A 25,002-nucleotide genomic window follows, 5' to 3' on the forward strand; every position below is an offset into this window, starting at 1 on the left:
ACCTGAATTGTTCTATGATTCCATAATTCTAGTGAATCTCTCCATCTGCTTGTACTCACGAGTCTCAGAGAAGAGGGAAAAAAAAAAAAAAGGACAAAGCTATACAGGAAAAAAGGGCATAAACATAGGCCAGAAGCAGTGAACTCCATGGTAACTCTCCTTTACAGACAAGTAACAAACATCTATCAGACGCATGCCTGAGGATTTCATGTTTAAAAATAGCTATTTTACCATCTTCAAAACTAAACTGGGAAATGTTTATTGCTGTGCTCTCTCAGAAAATCTCTCAAATATCTGAAGCCTCTAGGTAAATAATGTAGTAGATTTCATTTTATCAGCGTGATGTCAATCAATGCCAGTACATGCTGCACCCCCTCCTCAATGTAAAATATAATTAAAAGCTGCTTTCTGAAGCTTTGCGTTTTCAATTTACTGCTCAGCTTTTAACTTATATTCTCTCAGCAAATTTAGACAGGTGCACATGCATGATTTTCATATCTTCCCTGTGCATATCTCATGTCCCTGAGGCAAAAGCAAGAGGAACTACGCAGTGGAATTAATACCGAAAACAAATTCCCATCTCTGGGTACACTTCTGACTCGCCAATTCTATTGCTGCACCGCTACCTTCTCCCTTGTCTTCAAAAAAGTAAAATGCTGTCAGAGGCACCCCGAGGTGTGCACGAGCCACACTGCCATGGCCTTTCTCAGTCTGGACTTCTAGACTTTTCCGGACTCCTTAAAGCCCAGATCCAGGGGTGGTGGAGAGCCCCACACCGGGCTGGAGGAGTTATCCAGCGCAAGACTGGCACTGGAAGGACCCAGGGAGCACGGGGCTCTGGGATGCTCGGGGAAAGGAGCTTGGAAGCTGATCTGTGGGAGCTGCAGCCCGGTGGCCACTGAGTCCTGGGACAGGTGATCAGGGTGGGTCCCACCAGGACACAGGGGGATGGGGTCCTGGTGGGCAGCATCACCACCTCACAGCTGTCACTGCTGCCAGGAGTCTGTCTCCCGCTCCCCGTACCAGCAGAGGTTCCCGCAGGATGGCTCTCAGGACACTGAGCTCACCTAAATCTGCTATGCAGCACTGCCCATTCTTCTTCACGAGGATGTTTTTGCTCTTCAGGTCCCGGTGGGAGATGGCCGGCTTGCCCTGTGTCCCGAAGATCTCGATGTGCAGGTGCGCGAGGCCGCTGGCAATGGAGAGCACGATGCGGAGGCAGCTGACGGTGTCCAGGGTGGTGAGCTGCAGGTAGTCGTACAGAGACCCCATCTCGTGGTAGTGGGTGATTAACCACAGCTGTGTGCTGGAGTTCCTGGAAGTCATGTCAGACGCAATAAAACCTAGAAAGAGAGAAAGGAAAAAGGAGAAACCAAAGTGACAGAGCTCCCTCAAGACTCCCTCAAGAATCAATGCTACTAGGCCCCTCTTGCAATTTAAAACTCTAATTAAAACTTTCCCATGATTGTACTGCACTGAACACAGACTGCATGTACTACTATGATGAAAAAAGGGCTGACTTATTCTGGACTCAAGTCTCTTCACAAGAACATATTTGTCTATTTTGTCAGTCACACCAAATGCAATTACTTTCTAGGATCACACACTTTTACAAATAAAAAAAAAAATATTAAATTTTTTCCCCTCTTTCTGAAGGACTTGGGAGCAAGAAAGTTTCCAGTTAAAAAGACCACCAAGTTGTTGCCCATCTGCTGCTGCCCACTGGACAGGGTCACACTGGAAAGGAGCAATACCTCGGGCAGACACGGTGTTTTAGGGAGAGCAAGCAGCCAACTCAGGCCACTGAGAAAGCGTTAAATGTGTTTCATGTACGTATCGCGTCCCAGTAAACAGGTGCCCATGTGCTGTGCCAGCCTCACACATCCAGCCAGGGGAAGTCTATCAGAGCACTTCCAGCGACCCACCTCGCCACGCCAAAAGCTCGCTGTCTGCACAGGCACGTCCGCCCCACTGGCCACACATGAACCGAAAAAATCTCCTCTTGCCCGGCAACAACTTGCTCAGCAGTGATCTCCGATCATTTAAAAGGCTGCAGAGGGATTGTGGCAGCCTGGGGAGCGAGAACTACAGCGTTGTTCTGAGCTGCCCAAGCTCCAAACACCCAACCGTCTCAACCGCTCCCCAGCCCACACCGGTGCCACTGGACAGAAAACGCGGCAGATGGCTAAGGAAAGTGTGGCAGCAGCAGAGAATTAGTACTGCAAAACCCAAAGAACACTACTTCTTCTATTCTGAACACCAGGCAGTTCAACTGGTGTGCAACGTCCTTCCATGGTAAGGTAAGGCAGAGTCCCTTCTGCACCACAGCTATTACTTCACAGTGATTTTCTACACAGGAATGGAGAAAAATTTCTCTCTGAAACTTGTGAACCAAAAGAACTACCTTCAAAAACGTGGTGTCTTAAAACAGAACCCAAAATGCAGGAGCGGCTCCCTCCCTGTTACCTCTGAATTTATTGTGCAGCAGCGCACTGCTGACCTCAACTTCAGCTGGGAAGCAACAAAAGTTTTCTTCCCAAGTTAGAGGAATAAGTCATGTTTATTAAAAGCCCGCATATGACATTCCTCACAAAGAACATCCACTCCTTCTCTCTTGAAGTCAGACTTTCGCACAGTGTGACACTTCTGTAATCTACATTATCGTCTAATATCACACCTAAAAAAAATAAATCCATAAAATAGCCAACAAATTTGACAGTTATCAAGAAAGACTAAACACAGACAGAGGACCATGGGAAACGTGTAATGTAATTTCAGCCAAGTTACTTGCTCTCTCGGGAAGGAAAGTTCAATAATTCACATTTCAGTAGGCCACCAAATTATTTTTATAGTAACAAAGGAACTGCTTCAGGAAACATTAGACAAACGTCTAGCAGGGTGAGCCACAGAGCGCAGGAATATTCTCTGACAGAAAACAAGAATAAGGAGCCCAAATACAGCTGACTGAAGACAGACAGATTGCAGGTGAGGCAGTGTCAGCACTCAGAAAACAAGCTGCTGGTGGCACACCAGCGTAAGAAGGTCATGTCTGCTAGGAACCAAAGGGCTGCTTAAACTTCATCCACGGCTCACAACACAAAAGCCACTTTATAAGCACTTGGAACCGAGCATGCAAAGCACAGGGAATAGGAAAGATTCAAACTTGCGGTACTTCCCTATTCACAGGGAAACGGGATGCACCATCAAGGGGCAGCTATAGCTGATGTTCGAACACTAAAGGAGCTTTGTTTGACCCTGGGCAGGACAGTTACACAGAGGAAGATAATGGATTCATGCTGCACCTTATTCAGGCACAAGAAAAAGTATTAAAATACTTAAATCTCATTATGAACTCCTCTTCACTTTTTTCTCTCTTGACTCCTCCCAGATAAATCAAAGCAGTAAGAGAATCAAGAGCCACCAGAACCTCTCTGCAGCACTCTTGCCATTTGGCTGCCTTCAACAAGTGCCACAAGGGCAAATTCTTCACATGCAGGTCTGTGGCACCTCCATTCTTCTTCCAACAGTTGACTCATCTGCCCAATTGCTTCTTGCTAGAACCTTAGAGGAGGACAATGATTTGTGAAGGCAGTCAGGACTAAGATTTCAGCACTGTCCTGGCAAGCGTACCCCTCAAAATTTCTTTTCAACTACTTATGGCAAACACAAGGACCTAATCTCAAAGACTGCAAGATACCCAGCAAGTGTGCAGTGCTCCACAAGTGAACAGTCCAGTCAGCTCACCTTTACACCAGCCACACTAGGACACATGAACACGGTTGTCCTACTTACCTAAAATATTTTCATGCCGCAGCAATACAGTGTTGTACAGCTCCGTTTCCCTGAACCAGGACTTTTCATCTCTAGAAGAGAAGATCTTCACAGCAACATTTTCTCCTTGCCACTGACCTCTCCAAACTTCTCCATAACGGCCCTTTCCTGGTGGGGCAAAACACACAGGAAAAGGTGTCAATGGCATTCACAGGGCAGGCGGTCAGGAGCAGCTGACAGGACGGGAACTCAACAGCCACAGCCCAAATATCGCACTGGGGTAGTCTCACCACCCCAGCACACGTTTGTTACCGCTCCACAGTCACGTTATGCTCCTCTGCCCCCTCATTTTTCCTGTTTGTTTCAACCACTAGCTCCAAGAGAGTGGATCTCTCCTCCTCACACGCTGATACGGAAGGCGGAGCGCTCGTGCCAGGCTGGGGGAACCAGCCAGCCAGCAGCAATGCAGCTGGGGCAGCGTACTGCAGGGCCATTGTGAGCCCTGCCAGTAAATCTACGAATTCTGAAGCTAGGGGCACAGGGAGGATATGTAACGCTGGGGATACACACAGCCTTTACATTTCTATTACATTATCAGTGCTTGCCAAAACAGTTGGCACAGTCAGACACAAAACATGCAGAACAATGATTTTACAAAAAAAACCAAAAAAACAAACAAAAAAAATCAAACCCAAACCAACAAAACAAAATCAAAATCCATCTAAACAAAAATGCACAACACCCCAAAACAAAAAAAACCCTCAAAACTCCTAAAATCCACCCTGTCCCGTGGACATCAGCACCCACTGTGTGCATGCCAAGCCTGTTGCCCAAATAGCTTAAAAGACACACGAAATTATCAAGTACCGAGAGCAAAGCAACGTGGCGTACTTCCAGAGACACGCTTACGCACACGTGTTACACTCGCACAGAGAGCTGCCTCTATCACAGACAAAAATCACACAGGCGATATTGCACAGTTTCTGATGAAGAGAAATTGCAGCACATCAGAGGACGTGCCCTTCGATTTAATGCAGGTGTGAACACTTGTGCCTACTCAATACATACTACAAGCCAAAAGCAAAAAATCACTGCTAAAATATAGGCCCATAGATTCAGATTCATCCACGTTAGTCGGGCTTAATTTAATACTCTGACAGTTAAAACTTCCAGCAACTTACAGGCAGGTGTTAACCCATTCCGAGTTCAAATCACAAAACAGTCTTTTTTTCCTACAATGTCACTGTCTCAGGATATCTTTGGCCCAAATGTTTCCTAAAATTACTAAATTCAAATTTAACGCCATTTAATTAATAATATACATATGTTCAAGAAAAAAATTAACGGATCCTTAAAATCAACACTGAAGCCCTGTAAAAAATTAAAGATCCAGAAGAGTTTTAGGGAAGAATTACCAGAGAGATTCTCTCCTTAAGGGGGAAAAAGAGCAGCAACAGTGCATGATGCCTGCACAGTCCCAAAGTAACAGTGCAGAGCAAGGAAGTTACAAAACTTTTGTGTTCCCAGCCTAATGGCATAAAAAAACCAAGAGTTTTTCTTCGGTGGATTTTGGGTGATTTTTTTTAACACCATGTTAGCCACTTTTCTTGACGATTCAACTGCAGATCTCTCAACTCCAGGTGATCCTTTTCTAATTGAACAGCATTTAATGAATAAGTGCTTGTCTCACAGTTTGACAGTTTCAAATTTCAAATTCAAATTGAGCCTGCTTTTCTAAAAGCATAGCTTATTTAGCTCACAGAGTACCCAAACAAACCTAGTTTGTATTTTCTAATATCTCACTGAACAAAGCTTGAATTTGTCAATCATAAAGCACAGGTGATACTTGCCCCTTTCTTCTGCACGGATCCAAAACTAATTTTTTCACTTCACTTCCCAAACCCAAATACACTCTCTCAGCTGAAGCTTGAAAAGTTTCACATATTTTATCTAAGCAACTAAGGAAAATCAGAGGATGGGAGATAAAGCTTTCTCTCTGCACTTGTTACCGACTTGGCACTCAATGCAGAAAAGAATTCCACTAACCTACACACTCGACAAGCGTGATCTGGCGAGCCACTGTTCTTTGCACCAAGAAAGGAAGTCCCGAACCGCTTCCAGATGTGCAGGAATGGTCTAATAAATCCTGTTCAAAAGGAAAAGCAGAAGTTCACAACCTGTGAGAAAATACATTTTGTCACTGTTTAAACACACAAAGCTGCCCCACTTCCCAGGACAGGTTCAGTTAAAGCCCACGGGTATCTCGGTGGCTCTGGTGATGCCAACTGGTCACACAGGACTGTCCCCATCCCCACACAGATGGAAAAGGAATAACGCTCTTTGCGAGATTCTACCAGTTCAAAAGACAACTCACACACAGAAGAGACTGGAAGGGGAGCCACAACTCGGGATAATCCCTTCCTGCTGGTAGTTTACAAACCACACACCAAGAAACAGCAAATGAATCAAGCTTCATTCCATTCTCAGACTTCTTATTTCATCACTATCTTATATTTACCATTACAGTATCATTTTGCTTAATAAATAAATTACAATAATTTTACTGCTTGTGAGGTCAGAAGCTCACTTGCACCAATGAGCTATCCTCTGCCGAAATTCCACCCTTTTCCAGCACTTCGTTGTTCTCCTACTCAGCTTATGCTCTCTCAATTCTGTATCTATCACCTACTTCAAACAGGATAGTATCAGCTTTATTATCCCCATAAAGTTTTTCTATGCCTTGCAATAATCAGAGCCACCTCCAAAAGAAATAAAGTTATATTCTCTGGCTCTTATACTGAAGACCTTCATCCCTATTCAGTTAGCAGAAAGAAAATCAGCAGTTACTTTTGAACATTCCTGCAGACTTTTCCCATTCTTCCAGACACCTGTGGCTTTTTCCCCAAAGAGGTGTGACCAGGAGGGCACAGCAACACAAATGGGCTTTCACTAATTAAAGCTAAGGTCGTGTCCCAGCCCCACTGATCTAGAGCACTGCATATTCCCAAAAGCATTTTTACGAATCCCTATGAATAAAGGCGTACCACAGAGAGACACTGAGAACTTTGAATTTTTTTACTGCTATAAACAGACTCCAGAGACAGCCACAGCTGAGTTTCTAACTGAAATGGTACAGATAAACTTGACATACCCCTGCCACACAGCTCGCTTTTCCAGCACCTTTTTAAGCTGTTTCCTGTACATGCTTGTCTGACCATTTTCTCTGAAGCAACACGGGAGGGGAGCCAGTTTTGCCGAAAATCCTGGTAGACGGCTGACTTTTGGGTCTACGTGTGCTGAGGGGGGACAGCAGCCCACAGCCTGGGGTCCGCAGACGGCACTCCGATCTGACAGTACCCACCGTGGGGACAAGCCAGCTCTGACCCCCGTGGCACAGCTGCCAGCGCCATCCTGCACGGAGCCACGGCGCCAACGGGACGCGTCGGGACAGGAGAAGCATCACTTGCTCGTCACCTGCGGGGAAAGGACCCACCTGCCCACGGACACATCTTTGACAGCGCAAGAGGCTGAGGTGGCTGAGCACAACAAGCCCTGAGAAGAATGGCCACAAGCACGTCAGGCACCGCGGCGGCTTCTCCCACAAATCTCAAGTCCCTGCCCCACATCAGAACTTCTCCGAGAGACATCACCCAAATCACTTCTTGCAACTCTCCTTCCCTGATGTGGCTGAACTACGCTCAAATGAACAGCCCCTCACCACCAGCACCAGCAGGCGTTCTGGGGTGGGGAACGGTCATAGGGAGTTTTTTCCCAAACTATTCAAGTTTGGTACAGTTATTTATAACTGGTTTGAAATACACAAGGTGACAGGAATGTTACCTGTATCACCTGCACGATAATACATCATTGATACAGCCACATGTCTTCCATAGTCAGTCTTTCTTAAAAGTGTTTATCAGTTTCTGGATTTTTAGTGCATGAAAACATGACTTCAAACTGTAAGCATGTTAAAAAAACCAAACACACAAAACCCCACAAAAACTCACAAATTCTAACTGAATGTTAAAAACCTATTAGACTTTCAAAGTGTTAATACCCAGCTACTTTTATGGCTAGGGATTCTGCACTAGTTCAAAGCATTAGTAACTGTATTACTGAGGGGTTTTTTCTCTTTACAAAGGAAAATAGGATTTAAAAAACCCCAAAAAGTAAGCATAATCAACTTTCTAATATCTCCAGCAAACTGCACTACTGGGCTTTAACCAGATCTGATGAACTCTCATTTATCCTAACAGTTTTTTCATGAGTGCTCAAGAAAAAGATAATCTAAGAATGAGAGAAGACTGCTGCTTTGCTTTTCCTTTTTAATACAAACTGAGAGCTCATTTTCCTTCCTGCTTGTATCAGAAGGGGGGAGGGAAAAAAAAAAAAAGAAACCCAAACAATCTTATCTGCAGTGACTATAAAAACAAGATTTGAAGAGGCCACAGCTCTTTCCACTCCCCATTAGGAAGCTTATGGCTTTCAGCATTTGCTACACTGTGGAGACTAATCCTAAACGTAAACCTATCTAATGTGTAACAAAAACAGCAATTTAAAGTACACAATGGAGAAGAAAAATCTGGAATTTAAAAAAGGCTTACTGATTAGATGAACACTTACAAAGAAGGAGCTATCAATTGTGTTACACCACCAGCGCTGGGGAGGCACAGGGCTGAGCAGGTCTGGCCAGAACAAACAGCTCAGACCCAGCCTTCACAGCGAGCAACTTCTCTGTTTCTTTTAGAAAGAATTTTGATTTATTCTTCTCAGGTTTTATCACTCAAGTATCGTTAAATGACTTGAAGTGTCAATGGAAATGGAATGGTCTTGCACAGATAAGAGATGGTAAAAGCTGGAAGTCAGTGCTTGAAGACAGATAACCAGCTGCACAAGGCTCAGGTGATGGTGAACATACCGAAACCAGCTGGTTTAGATCAGGGACACAGAATCAAGCCTTGTCGGCTAATTACAGAGAATTAAAGGCGTCAGAGAATACCAAGTGCATAGAGGATCCAGCTGAAGCAAGCTAGCAGGGCAGCAGGAGCAATCTGCTGCAGCCTGCACCACGGCTGGGGCGGCTGCTTGCTTGCTCCATCCTGCCAAGGCAGATGGCACAGAAAAAACCAAACTGCTCAAAGGTCCTCCCGATTGGTGTCTCGTCTCTGAGCGTACCCAAAAGCAATGCCCTTCAGTAGGGCATTACACGAGGGGAAACTGGGGCAGTATTTGAGAGGAGTATTAGACATACGGAAGTACAGGGGCATCAGGTGTTAAGAGTCACGGCACGGTTAGAGGGGAGTGAACCAGAAGCAAACATGGGAATATTTAACACACGCAATACTTTCCTCTGATGCCCTTGGCAGCCTTCAGTCACATTCAGCTCAGGGATTTCCATAGCTAGTTTTTGTTTTGGTTTTTTTTTTATTTTTTTAGTCTGCTTAACAACACACAGTCTTCTCAACCTGTTGCTTGTTGAATGTACTCACATCTGCAGCCTTAGAAAAATCACTGGGCAAGAAGTTCCACTGGTTCAATTACCTGCATCAAGAACCACTTCGCTTATTTTCATCCTTCCTCTTACTTGCTAGTTTTGATGCCTCCCTCTGTTACTGTACTGCAAAGGGCCAACAACTGATTCCAATCCACCCTCTCCCAGCCCTTGCCATGCTGTGCCTCCATCATCCCACACCAGGCTATCCTCCAGGCTGAAGCACTGGTTTACTTACTCGTTCCCCACACCAGCTGTTTCAAAAACACATATTGGGGCATCCAGCAGCCCGATCACTCAGCTTTAACCTAGTTTTCCCTCAAAGAAGACTCTTCTCCAAGGCATCCCTCACAGGCCATCTCAAGCCCTGAATCTTCTCAGGACATGCTGTCCTGTGCATGGAAGGGTTTTCCACCAGACTCTTGCAGCATTTATCACAGCAGTATTTTGAAGAAACTTCTCCGTCTCAGAACAAAGGCATCAAGAAATAGTTTCCAGATCCCCAAAACAGTTCTGTTTGAGCAGTCCCAAAGACCATCTTTTAATAAATTCCTATAGCTGGGCCTGCAAAGCAATTGCCAGCTCTCAGGTGAGGAGCTCCAACGTCTTCTGGGGTGCTTTTCGGACATAGTCACAACTGCTTCCCTAGCTGGTAGTAACCAACACCTTCTAATGCGGATATTGAAAGTTACTCCTCACTTAAAGAAATATCCATTTCAGATTCTCTCTCCCGCAGAGAAAAACCCAGTCCAAAACACAGAAAGTCAAAGTATTTAGCAGTATATTATTTAAAATATTTGTGGTTTGGACCATTTTTCTTTAGCCACTTTTCAACCCTCCAGTGAAAGCACACTGTGGCAGGAAAGCACCAAGATGGAAAATGTTTTCCAGACTCTTAACACTGAAGAGATTTTATCTCAGAAATGCAAGGAGGAGAAAACTTCTCATCTTTGCATTGGTTTCGGAACCTAACACTCAAGCTGCCTCTGAAGCCTTACTTGCTCAGCTTCAGTAAAGCATGGGAAGGCTGCTGGGAAGGCTTTTTTCCTGGCCTCAAGTGAAATGGAAAGATACATTAACTCTTTAAAAAGGAAACCCTTCCCTCGATGTCATTTTATTTTCCAGAGAATGCATGAACAAGAACATATTTTCAAAACAGAATTTTGATTAAGCAATTCTCGTTCCTTAAAATTCCTACCACTCCTGTGTCAACAAAATTTCACTGATTTCCCAGGCATACAAGGGCCCTTCTGCTAAGATCACGGGAGTCACGTTTGAAGTTTTTTAAAAGTTAAAAATATCTTTAACAATATTTTCTTCCTCCCCTAGCATCACATCTTTTCCAGCCTTTCAAGCTGTCTTCTGTATATCACCATGAGGGTGGTGAGACCCTGGCACAGGTTGCCCAGAGAGGGGGTGGCAGCCCCGTCCCTGGGAGTTTTTAAGGCCAGGCTGGATGGGGCTCTGGGCAGCCTGATCTAGTGGGGGATGTCCCTGCCCATGGCAGGGGGGTGGAACTGGATGGGCTTTAAGGTCCCTTCCAGCCCTGACAACTCTATGATTCTATATCAAAGACACAGGGCATTTTTACAACTTCCATAGCACTGCAGGCTACCCAGATGAGGCACACTCTGTCTTGCCATGTAGACATTGCTCCTAGGAACACAGCCAGCTTGACTAGAGTTTATAGCAATTCTCTGGGTCAAAGGAGCCATACCTGCACAAGCTACCTTCTCATTAAATTTCATTTAAGCTATGGCTTTGTGAGTACAGGAACGTCACCGCAGAATCCCTGATGTTACGTGGCATCCCCGTCAGCAAAGCTCCTGTTGCTGCTGTGGCCCTCTTGGAGGTAGGAGAGGGAGCTGGGAAGTGAAGGAAGCCCACACGAGTTCCCTCCAGGCCCCAGGTTACTTACTGCCAACGTGCTGTCCCCAACATTCGATGCAATGAGTCCCTCAATCGTGCCATACTCTGCATCTCTCGAATTGAGCCTCTCCATATGGTTTTTCTGTATTCTCCGGATGATGAGCACAGCTACTGCAGAGAAAACTATCAACACTATCACAGGAGCCAGTATAACAATGATTAGTGTTTCCATGCTGTAGCCTGCAGCTTCTCCTTGAAAGGTTTGTCCTTAGAAAGGAGAGAGGAGAGGGAAAAAAGACAGGGGGGGAGAAAAAAAGAGACAAATAAATTTCTGGATTCCCAGAGAAAGTCCTTAAAACCAGCAGCACTGACACCAACACTGCCCTTGGGAGGCACCTGGCCTGCAAGAGAGGCCGTGACCCAGGCAGAGCCCTGTGGGTGCAGGTGTCAGAGGATGCTAGCGCACCTCGCTCCCAGCACAGCGGAGGAAAGCCGAGCTTTATCTTCCCCTTTCTCTGAACTCGCTATTTATTAATTAACCTCTCACCTTTAGAAGAAGGCAACTGTGCAGTGATGTTCATGTTGCACAGGTATCCCTGGCAGCATTCAACAGCTTGGTCAGGAGACGGAGGCGTTTTGCACGTCATTTTCCCTTGTTCGTAGACTTGGAAGCAGCCTTTCTGGTAAACCTTAGCACCATCATTAATGCTCAGAGAAGCAAAACATTGCTGGCCTTGGCAGCGATCTCCATTCCCACAGGACATGCCTTCACACACACACTCGTAGTGGACCGTATTTAGCTTTAGTTCATCACCTGTAAAAGGGGAGAGTTGAGAAAATTATTCTGAACATTCTTAAGAGTGTCAGTTAGAGACAATGAAATCATCAAATAATAAAACCTTCTGTTTAAGGGAAGCAATATTAGTTGCAGCTAGTGCTAAAGAACCACCAAGTAGGTGCTAACGATACTAATCTAGCCGTTGGAGCAAGACAAAGGCATGAGCTTGCACCATCAAAGAAATACCACCCATATCTGCTCACTCCAAGCACTCAAATTTCAAGAGTTCAGCGACATTTTACATCGCTTCTCGCACATACACTACTGCAGGCATGCAACACGAGAGGGCCATCTACACCACGACACTCAGCAGAAGAGAAAAATTTAAAAAACTGTAAATTTAAAACCGATTTGCTAAACCACATTATATTTCTACATGGAAATAGTTACTCTCAAGCATCCTGGAAACGACATTAACTAAATCCAGTTAAGGCCATTTAAATTTGCAGTGGGCACAGCTATATAGGGTTTAGCGGGGTTAACGAGCTTCCTGGAAGAGTAAATGCAGACACACTGTCCCAGGAAGGCAAGCCTTTGAGGAGGCCTGAGAAAGAGGCACAAGCGCAAGGGACAGACCAAGTCCCTGCTCTCTCTTGTACACACACACACACAGACACACACACACACACACACACGCGCTCACTTTTAGGGCAACCTATCTGGCGTTTACATTCTCCTGTTAGTTCTAACACATGAGGAAAATTTCCAGCCACCAAACACAGTGGATGAACCAAACCCAGGAACTGAGCATCCCATGTGTCAGATGTTTTCAAGCCTATCACTCGTGTCTGCCCACTGGGAATAAACTCTGTTTTCTGCTTTGTTTTCCTCCCCTCCTCCCACAGTGAGCAAATACACCAAAATAATTTCCCATTTCCGAACTGCTAACAAAAGCTAAACTAGGGGAAGAATCTTGAAATCAAGCAGCACCCATCACACTGGTTTCACTCCCCTTCCAGTCTCTGCAGGCCAGTGGCGAGGGCTAAGCCACAGGCTAAGCCCGAGAGATGCCTCAGTCCAAGCTCGGCTGCGCTCTCCCTGCACACAAAGCCAGCTCGGAGCGCTGGATATGCAGCCACAGCTCCCTGGGGTGGGATCGGCTGTGCTCGCATTTTGCTCTCTGTGGCTTCACAGTGTGCTGAGGCAGAGCTGGGCCAGGTGATGCTCCTCCACAGCTCTCTGGGCTCTCCTGCGGCACAGAGGCGAGCAGCGAACGTCCCGAGGCAGCTGCGATGAGGAGGTTACGGCTGCAGAGACAAACACGGCCGCTGGGAGGGAAGCACCTGCTCACCAGCAGCTCCGGGCAGGGCAGGCTGTCAGGCCAACTGCGGACAGAGCAGTCAGGCAACACACGTGGGCAAGAAGCCAAGCTTAAAAATACTTCCATTACTTACGCACATTCACCACGTATATTTTTGTTTCGTAACAGGCAGACTCATTGCTGCGCTTGTGGCCCATAGATACTGCGCACACACGCACAGAACATCCCGACTCGCCACACGAGATACAGAGATTAGCATTAACTTCTCATTAACTCATTTATTAGCCCACGCTTATGAAAGTGTTAAAATTGCAACCCCCTTGCTTGCATATTCGCTCTGTGAAAGCCCACAATTAAGAACACCGACTCCACCTATCCAGGTATTTCAACAGAGCAAGACTCACGACACTCCACCTGACAGCCTCCTCTTCTGCAGCGCAGCAGGAGGACGAGTGTGGCTGCAGACACTTCCACGAGCAGCTCTTGGGTTTAGTCATCATCTTTCACAGGGGGAGTAAGTGCTTCTAGGTGGATCCAGTATCACATCACATTTTGGGGGGAGAGGTAGCACTTACCCCGCGGTGTTTGCCCCGGACAGGCCAGCTGCGGCAGCGCTCCTGTGCCGGACCCTGGGGACACCGGGCACATGCAGGTGCAAGGAAAGAAAACTTCGTTTTGCACAACCACTTACCAATCTTGACAGTTTTATTTCGTACTTTGTATCCAGTTCTTGGACTGTAAACATTAACTGTTTTTTGTCTCCTGAAGCTTCTCTCCAAGGAGAAATACACTACTGATGTTTCTGGTATCACATCTTAGTTTTGAAGTGATCTCTCTGCATTCAGAGAGGCGATGCATTTTCCATCAAAGCAGTAAGTACAACAGGCACTTGGCCCCCTTCTCTTATTGGCACTATAGTGACGAAGTTGAAAAAATGTCCACATTAATTATGTGACAAAGTAATTTAAAAAGGCATAAAAAAGTAAAAACATACCATAAAAGTTTCAATTTTCCTTCTGAAGACACGGTCTCTAATTACATGACGTGTACCTTCTAAAGAAGGGCTTTAGCAATATCAAACTATTTCCTTTCAGCAGTGCACTGCCACTGCCCACCTGCCCTTCCAAAACTTCTTGGAATCACAGAATTTCTCAAGTTGGACAGGCCTGTAAGGATCACTAAGTCCAACTCTCTGCTCCTTGCAGGACTAAATTTCACCATGCAGATAAAGACTAGTACATCTTACTACACAGATACACCATATATTTAGCACACACCTGTGAGCGAGTGTTGGGAGGGATAACCTGCGTGACACAACAAAACCTCTCCATATGTGGCTGGAAAAGACCCAGGTAAAGGCAAGTGTGGGCAGGAGAAACACACCTCAGCCTACCCAGCCCTTGGCTGGCCCAGACGGGACTCACAGCGGTGCAGGGTTAAGAGGAACAGCCCCACCAACCCGATTCCTCCCCACAAGGTTGCCTGGCTCTTCTCATACAGGGAAAAAAACCCTCAAAATCAAATTGCAAAGGTGACAAAACACGGGCAAAGCTTATTTCAGAGAGCTGCCAAAACCTCCAGGAGGGTGAAAGGGACTACACACCCAAAGGCCAAAATACTCATTTAAAAAGAACACTGGGGGCTGGTTAGCTCAGTGGTTTAAGTGCGGTGCTGACAACAATGACAACACCAAGGTCGCGGGTTCGGTTCCCGCCCGGTCCCCATGTGTTGCCTGGTCTAGTTGAGAGGTGGTGTCCCTGCCCATGACAGGGAGATTGGACTAGATGATCTCTAAGGTCCCTTCCAGCCTAGGCTATTCTAGGATTATATGATTCTATGATTGCTGCTCATGAGTAGGATTGGGGGAAGAGGCAGGATCTGCTGGGGCTTAATACCAGAATGAATTGAAGAAAAATTATTTGTCCATTTAATTGTACATCAGACAGCTCTCCTCTGGTGGTTAGCTTCCTCTCACTACTCTTAGCCATCTCAGGGAAACGGAGAATAAGTTTGTAGAGAACTACTCTGCTCAGTTTTATTTTCTCTTTCTCAATGCATACAGTAACAAGCAGTGCACAACAGCCAGAATAATAATCACAAAATCACTCAGGTTGGGAAAGACCCTTAACATTAGAGCCCAACCTAACACTGCCAAGTCCACCACTAACCCGCGTCCCAAAGTGCCACATTTACATGTCTTAAATACCTCATGGTATTTAAATACCTGCTGGGTACCCAACCACTTCCCTGGGCAGCCTATAATAATTTCATTACTGATTCAACTTAGAATTTAACCAAAGTCTTTGGATCTTCCAGCACTAAGAAACAGCTGTTCAGCCTTACTACTGTTGTCCACACCACAAAACCCCATAAACCAGGAAAATCACAAGGACCCTGGGCACTGATGGCGTATGGGAGCCCTGGGCTGGGCAGGGGCGGGTCAAACAGCTCTGAAAGCTCAAAGAAAGTCTGAGACTCAGCTGTGCTTCAACAGTGCTAAGAAGGTAAAGTGTGATAACTCCTACCAAACCCTATTTCAAGATACTAATAACACAAGCAGTTTAATGTATTTCCACATTCATCCAACGTTCCTCCCTTTTTAAATTGTTTCAATTTCCTTTTCATAGACATGACTGAAGTCAATCACTAGACCTCCACACATTCTTAATCTTCACCTTCCACCACCCACTCTAACTCTGCCTTTTATTATTTGCATCAACATTTGTAAATAAATGTTATTTCTGCAGAGCATCTCAGAAAGAGATTTCACAAGGTAAGTATCAAAGAGCATTAGATGTGCCATAACAAACACTAAATACACCTCTCAAGTCACTCAATATTTAGAACTGATAAAACCCAAGTCACTCACAGCAGACCTTCATTCAACATTTGTAAAAGCCTGTTTGTGAAGCAGCAAGTATGCACCTTCCAGGAGGTCATCTCTCAAAACACCAGGAAGGCCTTCCGACAAACCATGCTTGCCTCCCCACGGCAACAGGAACAACCCGCTCCCCTTCTGCCACGGCAAGCCCTGAACGCCACGAAGCCCTGATGTGCGCACCACGACATAAATGATCTAGGAAAAACTCACCTTCCATACCCAAAGACCTTTCTGCAATCGCAGAAAGTGGTGTTTGATAACCTTCCTGCAATCGCAGAAAGGTTATCAAACACCATACCAAACACTCCAAAGACCCTTCCCACAGAAAAAACCCTGGCTTTTAAGAACGCAAGCCATGCCTCAGCCCACAGGCTAGAAAGACCTACTTGTCACACAGCTCAAAAATTTGCCATTCAAATCATGTTTCCCACTCCCAATCGCAGAAAGTGGTGTTTGATAACCTTCCTGCAATCGCAGAAAGGTTATCAAACACCATACCAAACACTCCAAAGACCCTTCCCACAGAAAAAACCCTGGCTTTTAAGAACGCAAGCCATGCCTCAGCCCACAGGCTAGAAAGACCTACTTGTCACACAGCTCAAAAATTTGCCATTCAAATCATGTTTCCCACTCCCCTCCCCAGCCCCTGGCGAGACCTACACCAATCACACATGCTATGAGCTTTATACGCAGACAGGCGACTGGAAATGGAAAAGTGAAGCCCTCGTTCCCGAGCACAACGTGCTCATGCCATCAGCCAGCGAGCGGCTCCTCCAGCCCCAGACGCCGACCGCAGCACCACACGGGTCACCCACCTTGCCAGCTTGGGGAGGGGAACGCCATCACCATCAGCACGGGAAGGATCATAACGCCATCCACCACGGCCGAGCTGCAGAGAGAGGAGAGACACGAGAGCCGTCAGCACCCAAACCGATGTGTTCAAGCGCAGCCACCCCAAAATCGGTGTTTAGCAACGTCTTCCGACAGTGGCTCGTACAAAACACCAACCAACCACAATCAAACAGTTTCCTTTTTACTGTGACTTGCTTCCCAAGTCATTTCTGTAATTTATAAAATAATTCACTGCAATTGCTTAAATATGGGGGGGGTTTTTGGTTTATAGTCACAGAAATATCCTGTGCAACTACACTGCATGCATAGAAGCATGTTAGTAGGAAAACATGAACCTTTTCAGTACTCTGCAGGCATTTAAAATAGGAGGTACGTCCTTTCAACCAGGTATTAAATTATTGCAATTATTAAATTATTGCAAACAGAATGTCTGTAAAACTGTGTATTATGTGGGTTTTGGGGGGAAACAGAAAAGATCCCAGTCAGAAAATTCTGACTTTCTTCAACCATCAGAAACCATTGCTACACGGAAAGAAAAAGGGCAAGATGAGTTTAAGGGAAACACTATGCTCAAGCAGTCTAAGCTGCTTTTCCAAGGGTTTTCCTCACACACGCCCAGCTCCGTTTCCTTGCAGTTGAGGACGGGCAGCTATGTCCTGCGTGGAAGCAGGCGCACCCACAGAGGTGCAAGCTCCCCCCAAAATGGGACCTGAAGGAGCCAACTCTTTGGTGTATTTCTAACCTTTTCCAGGACACTTGGCTCTTTACAACAAAAGAAAAGCCCCACTGCTTACGGTGAAATAACAGCTATTTAACAGGCCTCTGGAAAAGAAACCTTCCTGCAGTTTCTTAAACTCTACATTTAAATGACGGTTATTACCACGGAATAGAGACAAGCTACCATCAATCTCTGCTGGAATTTGACCCAGCGAGCAGGGCCAGCCGACCAACTCGGAAGGGCTCGTCTGTCCTGTGCTGCCTGGTTCCTACAGGGAATCTTGGGCCTAATCGCATACCACGAAATTTCAATCAAAACCAGAGGCAAGTAGTATGTACCAAACACGGTTCCTCACCGTGGCCAAGGCACCAAGTTATTGCCATCCTTCTTGTGTGTAAGTATTTAGCTTCATTTTTCAGATTTCATTTTAGTGAAGCAGATAAAACTTGAAAACAAATTTGATATCGCCATTTCTCTTTCAGATACCTTCTGTTGCTGCCTTTCCAAACCATTAGCAGGCAGCTTAAGTGCTTGGTGACAAAAGCCAAGCCATTTTCTTCTGTATCTATTTCCTGACACAGATTCGTTTTGCAGAATATGAGACACTTCAGTAACTGCTTCAGCATCAGTTAAAATGGTCAAAAATTTCTGAACCCAAGTATTCAGAGGTTTTTTTCTTACAGGCAGCACTCACCACTTCAGCCCCAGGAGTGAAAAAATCTCATTTTCCAACATCCACTCACCAAGCTGCTTTGCCTTCCTCTTTCTCAATACACGTCCATGCATTCCCAAGACGTGCCAATACCTGACCTGTAACAGCCACGCCGGGAACACGGTGAAATGACCTCACAGACAGCATGACTATCGAGCTGTCCAGTACAGAGCTTAAAGCACAACAGAGCTATCCCAGGGAACGAGGAGTTGCTTCACTGCCCCACACGGGCTCGGAGGGCTCTGTCGCTCCAAGGGGGAGCGGCCGTGCGAGTGATGCCGCCCTCCCCAGCCAGCATGCACGCTCCTCTTGGCCCAACAGCTTACACCAGCGCTTTCCTCAGCATTACACCCAGGTAACTCCTGGCAAGTCTAGACAAGGTGGCTCATGAGACGTGCCCTTTCTTTCAACACATCAATGGTTCAAAGAGCAGAGGCAGAAAACTTTGATTTTAATGATGCCGCCGGTCGGCCGCAGCAGGGCTGGGCAAGCCAGCCGCCCGGGGCCGGGTCAGCCGCATGGCAGCACAGAGGGCTTCACCAGGGGCAAAAAAATGAATTTAATGCCACATAGCAGGGCAGGACACTAGACAGGAGCACGCTGCCGACAGGTTGCTGATTTTGCTACGGATTGCGTCCTCCAAGCCCAACCAAAAGGTGACAGCCACCGTTTTGGGGCTGGTGGGGAGCCAGCCCTCCACACTGCCTCCGACCCACGGCTCCCTCCTACCCTGGCTCCGGTCACCTCTGCTGAAACCGGGCTGGAGCACGGCAAGCAGGAGAGCAGCCTGCAGCAAGCTCAGCTCTGCCGGGAAAGGAGGCTGAGCACAGAGAATGCAAGCAGGCTAGAGCAGAGGAATTTAAGGTACAGGCAGCAGAGAGCAGTACGGAAACGAGGAAAACTGCAAGATGCACGTACTGTTTTCTTTTCAAAACAGTTTATTTCAATTCCCTTAAATAAATAAATAAACAGATTTCTATATATAGACATACACACACCCATGCTCCTGCCCTGTATTTCTCAGGAGGAGGAGGAGGAAGGAAATCAAACTGCACCCCCCGAAGAGGGAAACTACCTCCCACAGAAGCTGGCCCATGGCGACTTCTTCACGTCTCACGAGGGGAGTTGTAACACACTCGGAGTGCTACAGTCAGCTCCCAACCCTCGAATTCCACGTGCCCCCATGTCCCCAGCCCACGTTGAGACAGATGGCAGTTCATCAACAAGTACAAGGATTTTACCAGTCCTCACAAAAGGGACTGAACAAGGAAAAAAGCCACAAATGCACAAAAACAGTTGTTCTTCAACCCTCTTCGAAAACTCTGTTCAGAATTCCTCTTCAAAGTCAAAGGAAGACATTTATGAGTAGATATTTTCCTATTATAAATGCAAACAATAACAAAATCAGACTATTAACAGACTTTGTGTGCCTCACAGCACGCGTGGTCCTCTCAAAGAAAAAAGCCAAATACTAGGAATTTAAACCCTGCTTCTAAGAAACTTTGTTCCTCGAGATATTTACTTTCCCCAGAAGTCTCAAAGATTATTTTGTCTGCTTTTGCTGAGAAGTGGTGTGCACACTTACAGCAGCCTATAAAAACCCCCACCTTTCGTGTACTTATCACCAATTAAAATCCCACACCATGTATGTGCAGCCGGGGTTCAGCCCTGGGGCTCTGGGCACGCTGCCCGCGCCGCCCTCAGCAGGGCACAGCCCAGTTGCACCACCCCAGATGGCACTGCTGGGAGACGGGAGGATGGAAGGAGCTGGGAGGGAGCCTCTGACTTTTGCAAAATTCCGTTTTTTTCGTCAAAGTCTGTTTCAGAGCAAACGCATCCACTATAAAAGTTCAAAACAACAAATAAAACTATATCAAAACCACGTCAAGCCCTTAACCCCACCTCCCAGAGAAGTGAACATCTTGGGAGGGCTCAGGCGAGGTCCATTCTCAGCCCAGGGCGGCTGACAGCTGAAGCCCTGCCAGAGCTGGGGAAAAGCCGCCGTGACCCCTTCCCCATCGCCGTTTTGCTCGGGGTATGACGTACGTGCCACATGCCTGTTGAATCAGTGGTTAAAAATAAGCCTAGCGCACACACCACTTGTCGGGCACCCTGCTCAGGGCCACTGCAGGTGCCAGGGCAGGGACGGAGCGCCAGTGTCCCCAGAGCGGTGCTCTGGTTTGGGCCATCCCCTGCATCCCCAGAGCGATCCCTCTCAAGCACAGGCACCCAAACCACACGCCTCGCCACAGCCGGGCCTTTGCTCCAGGGCACTTTCAGGTTACCCCAGTCACAAACTTCAACTCGTCCTGCTGTGTCTGCAAAGTCCTGCCTTCTACTGCTTCAAAAAAATGCCTACTTTTTTTTTTTTTTTAAAGTAATTAGTAATACATATTTGTAAGAACCAACATCTGGTTCTAGTGACACCAGCAATCCTGTCTCTTCTACCTACTATCTGCTTAGAGAGAAAGAACATTCCTTAATACAACTCTGTAGCAAGTTGCTATGGATCTAGAGACCCCAAAAACATCCACTTAGTACCTCGTGTTTAATCCACAGGAACTTTTTTCCAAAGGAGAGTATTGGGATTTAGCCTAGATAAAGAAAAAGGAACTAGAAAGCAACCAGCGAATAACACACAACATTTATTTCTCCCTTATAGATATATCAGTCTTCACTACTACTTGACAGCTGCTCTTCAGCACATGCCAAGGAGCCACAGCCACTACCTGCGGGCACCTGCGCACCGAGGGATCGCCCGCTCGCGCCACCGCGCTTCCCACCCGCCCATGTCGCGCCCGTGCTGCAGGGCTGGGGACGGGGCACAGCCGCCGAGAAGTTCATCCATGTACCGTGAGAAGGTCATTTGGTTTCAGTTTTTTATACAAAGGCATACAATTAGAAAACCTGGAACTTGCTGTAAGTCATGATGGGAAAGTCTTTTTCACAGAATTACAAGCACATCTGCCCCAGAGTGTGGATGACAAAGTGACCCTAGCTCCTGAGCAGGCCGCTACCTATGCTGAAGCCAGTTTGGGTTTCCAAAGAAGGAATCAAATTCTTTTCAGAAGCCTACATGAAGAATAACAAGCACATCTTATGGCAGATGTATTACTTGGCTGGGATACCCAATTTAACATACGGATGCACAACTAATTGTTTTAGATAAAAGAACTGATAGAATTCTCATGGTTTGCATTCATTAGGTCCCAATACTTTAAAAGAATCTAGCCTGAAATTCCCAATAACCCAAACCCTAACGGTCGGACACTATGATCTTCGAGGTCTTCTCCAACCTGAACGATTCTATGATTCCACCTTTTACACTTTCACAGCAAATACAAATTGCTTTCTCTTTTCTTCCTAAGAAAGCTACTTGCCTCCTGCCGAACCATTCCTTTACAGCCCGACAGCCACACGGGGCTGAGGCAGAGCTGGGGCCCATCACCAGCACTGCCGAGCTCGCTGCCGGCATGAACCGCAGGGGCGAGCGGAGCCTGGTGGGCAGGAGTCACCACGGGCTGCCAGGAAACGGCGCTGGGGCTCCAACGCCACCACCCTGACGTGGAGCAGAGACCGCGCCAGACAAAACAGCCAGGCCAATTAGCGAAGAAATTTAAGATTGCATTTCATCTCAATACGACACAGACATGGGAACGCGAACCATTAGAGGAGTTCAGACTTCTCTGATGAGATCAGAAGCACCCACACTATCGCTGACAGTCCTGGTGGCAGCCCGCCAAGAGCCCAAGGGCTGCACATATTTTGCATGTACCTCACCAGATTTGTATCAAAAGAAAACATCCATAATACTGGATTGTAATTCTACCATCCACAATAGCCACACACAAGCTAAATTCATCAACAGCTGTGTCTTTAGAAGGAAAGATGTGCATTTAAAAGCAGTAATTCACAGCCTGCTGCTTTTTTTTTTTTTTAATTGAAACTCACACAAACTAACGACCAACCTCAGAACAGCACACACAAAGGCATTCCTAATGTTGGGGAACGGCAGCCTTGGGTATTCCTTTCTTCAAGTCTAAACTTTGTTGCCAGAATTCAGCAAGATGGAAGCCAGCCACAAACTCCGTTTGGCGTCCACGCACAAGGCACACATCGATACACTACAGCTCAAGAAATATTGTAAAAGATTGCCACCTTGGAAAAGGCTGAATGTCTCAGATTCAAGTGATCACAAAACCAGAAAGAGCGAACTGCACGAGCTCACGGCTCTCTTAGCTCCTCATACCCGAAGCGAAAATACGATGCTTCTGAATGGGAGCAAAATCTTCAGGAGGAAAACAACGCAAAATGTCATGAAGTTACTCCTTGTGAGAACTTCTGTCTTGCGCCTCCTTCAGCCACACAGAGAAGGGGCTTTTCATTAGAAAGCCCCTCAAGTGTAAGAGTCAGGGTTGTGTGTGGGTGTTGCATCAATACGGTGTCTTAGGGGGCCGGTCAGCTCAGTCGGTTAGAGCGTGGTGCTGATAACACCAAGGTCGCGGGTTCGATCCCCGTTCGGTCCCCATGTGTTGCCTGATCTAGCTGAGAGGCGTCCCTGCCCACGACAGGGAGGTTGGATTAGATGATTTCTAAGGTCCCTTCCAGCCTAGGCCATTCTATGAAACACAAGATTAGGCAACACTCACTCAAACGATGAAGTAAGCACAGGCATTTCTAAATTGACCAGAAAACCCCAACATACAATGCAACTTTCTGGTGCCTTTGAAGCCACACATGTATCTTCCCGTATCTTGTATTGCCTTGCAGGGTAAATAAACTTCCCAGGAGGCAGCTCTCAAGGATTAACCTTGCACCAGGGCACAGCTTTCCTTCGCAGAGCCCGCACGCAGTAACACTCTTTGAAAACGCCCACTGAGTGGGTCACAGCACAGGGCTCACTGATAAGGGCATTGCTGCAAGCATCAGGTGTGCAACTCCGCATGTGCAAGGAACCAGCTACACACGGTTTCATTTATATGGGCAAATTAACAGATATCAGTTTGCCAGCAGTTTCACAAAACAGTCAAGAGAACAGTGGAGGTTGCAGCAGCTTCATCTTGCACCACGTGCCTGGGGCACCGAGTAGGTATCAGCTCAAGACACTCTTAGATATACATGAATTAGTGTGGCTTCTCACATATTTCACATACAAACAAAGATGTTATTTTATTACCCTTTCTATTGCCACACAGGTATTATAACACAGCACACAGCTGCAACGAGAGGGAAACAGCGCACTCTGCGATTGCCATGGAAGAGGCTCCACCACGCAGCTGCCACAGAGCTCTCGGACATGTTCCCTGCTTGGGAACAGCTCAGAGATGTAGGCAGCCCGAGGTACCACTCACTCGATAAGGCCACTCCAAGTATCCACACAAAGTGGAGACGTTTCCAACTAACATCTATTGACTTAATTTGTGCTGGGGCGTTGGGCATAAGAGGTAAAATGCCCTTCCAAATCCCGCTGCCAGACACGGTGCTTTTTCCCTTGGAACTGTTCTCTCTCCAAAGCCAGTATCTGCTGTCAGATCTCGGCACAGAACTTCCAATGAAGATATCAACTCCCTCTAATCTAACCCCAGACTTATCCACCAGCTGCCAATAAGACCCAAAAGCCAGTATTTTCAACTGAGAAGCTACCAGAGATCACCTGTAAAAGCTGTTTCTGCATTCTTTAGGAAAAAGATAGGAACCGCACAAATCCAAAACGCACACAGTAACAGGTACTTACTTTTAACTTACTCAGAGTCTGCCTCTATGAGCCTCGGCCTGCTTTCATCCAGCTAGCAATACTTTATTAAAGATTCTATCTGTGCAGAGTGTGACGAAGGAGCTCAGGGAGGAATACACTTTCAGAGCTCACAGGTGTTTCACAACTGCCTGTCAAACACTGCTGGATCCCGGCCTGGGTGCGCCCGATCTGGTGGGCGAGGAGAGCGAGAAGTACGGGCAGAAACACTGAGCTTAACTCCCATCTACACAGAAAGGGCACGTACACGGGGCAAGAGGAGCTTGGGGGGATGGTGTCACAACCACTCTGGGCCAAACTATGACCCAGCGGTGCCAAAGCTGTTGTTGACCCTGCAGGGCAGCAACATGGTAGGTCGATTTTTAAAAAGCAAGCAAACAAACAAACAAAATGAAACAAGAGGAAAAAAAACAAAAAAGAAACAACCAACCAGCACAACAACAAACCACTCAGCCAAAAAAAGCCCAAACAACCACAAAAGTCCCAGTGCAAACACACCTTCAGTCTCAGCTAAAGCATCAGGGTCTCTAGCTTTCCAAATAAACCCCACTTTTTAAGGCAAAAATCCTAACAGTTTGCCAAGTAAATATTTTCATTAGAACATTCCTTTGGGTTATTTTTTTCCTTTTTTTTTTTGTTCTAGTCTAAACCAAAGCTCCCATTTTTATTACTGGCTTTCACTTTCCTTTTGCCCAGCGATGGCCTGGCTCAGCGCTGGGCCCTCCTAGCCAGTCCCTGCCCTGTCCTGAGACTATTTCAACAGAAACTGCTGCTACGTCCCCAAATCACACTTTGCCCTGGACCACCTGAACACCCAAGCAGAGCCCGGGGAAGCCTGAGAAGGCACTGGCACGCCG

The 25,002-nt window shown here is 46.6% G+C and overlaps 1 protein-coding gene and 1 non-coding gene across 2 annotated transcripts; one reads left to right on the top strand and one right to left on the bottom strand.

Moving 5' to 3' along the window:
- Positions 1–1,023: 1,023 nt before the first annotated feature.
- Positions 1,024–16,987, bottom strand: LOC104278976 (activin receptor type-1-like; the record flags this gene model as incomplete). Its single annotated transcript, XM_009876108.1, has 6 exons — positions 16,927–16,987; positions 11,679–11,945; positions 11,181–11,398; positions 5,818–5,917; positions 3,793–3,939; positions 1,024–1,343 (listed from the first exon to the last, which is right to left on the bottom strand). Coding segments are annotated over exons 1-6 (1,104 nt in total), but the record flags the coding sequence as incomplete, so codon positions are not given.
- Positions 16,988–22,844: 5,857 nt separating this feature from the next.
- Positions 22,845–22,919, top strand: TRNAI-GAU. The gene has a single exon. It is a non-coding gene; the product is annotated as a tRNA-Ile (tRNA).
- Positions 22,920–25,002: the final 2,083 nt, after the last annotated feature.

Source organism: Apaloderma vittatum, unplaced genomic scaffold (assembly GCF_000703405.1).
Source record: "Apaloderma vittatum isolate BGI_N311 unplaced genomic scaffold, ASM70340v1 scaffold31549, whole genome shotgun sequence".
NCBI classification, from domain to species: Eukaryota; Metazoa; Chordata; class Aves; order Trogoniformes; family Trogonidae; genus Apaloderma; species Apaloderma vittatum.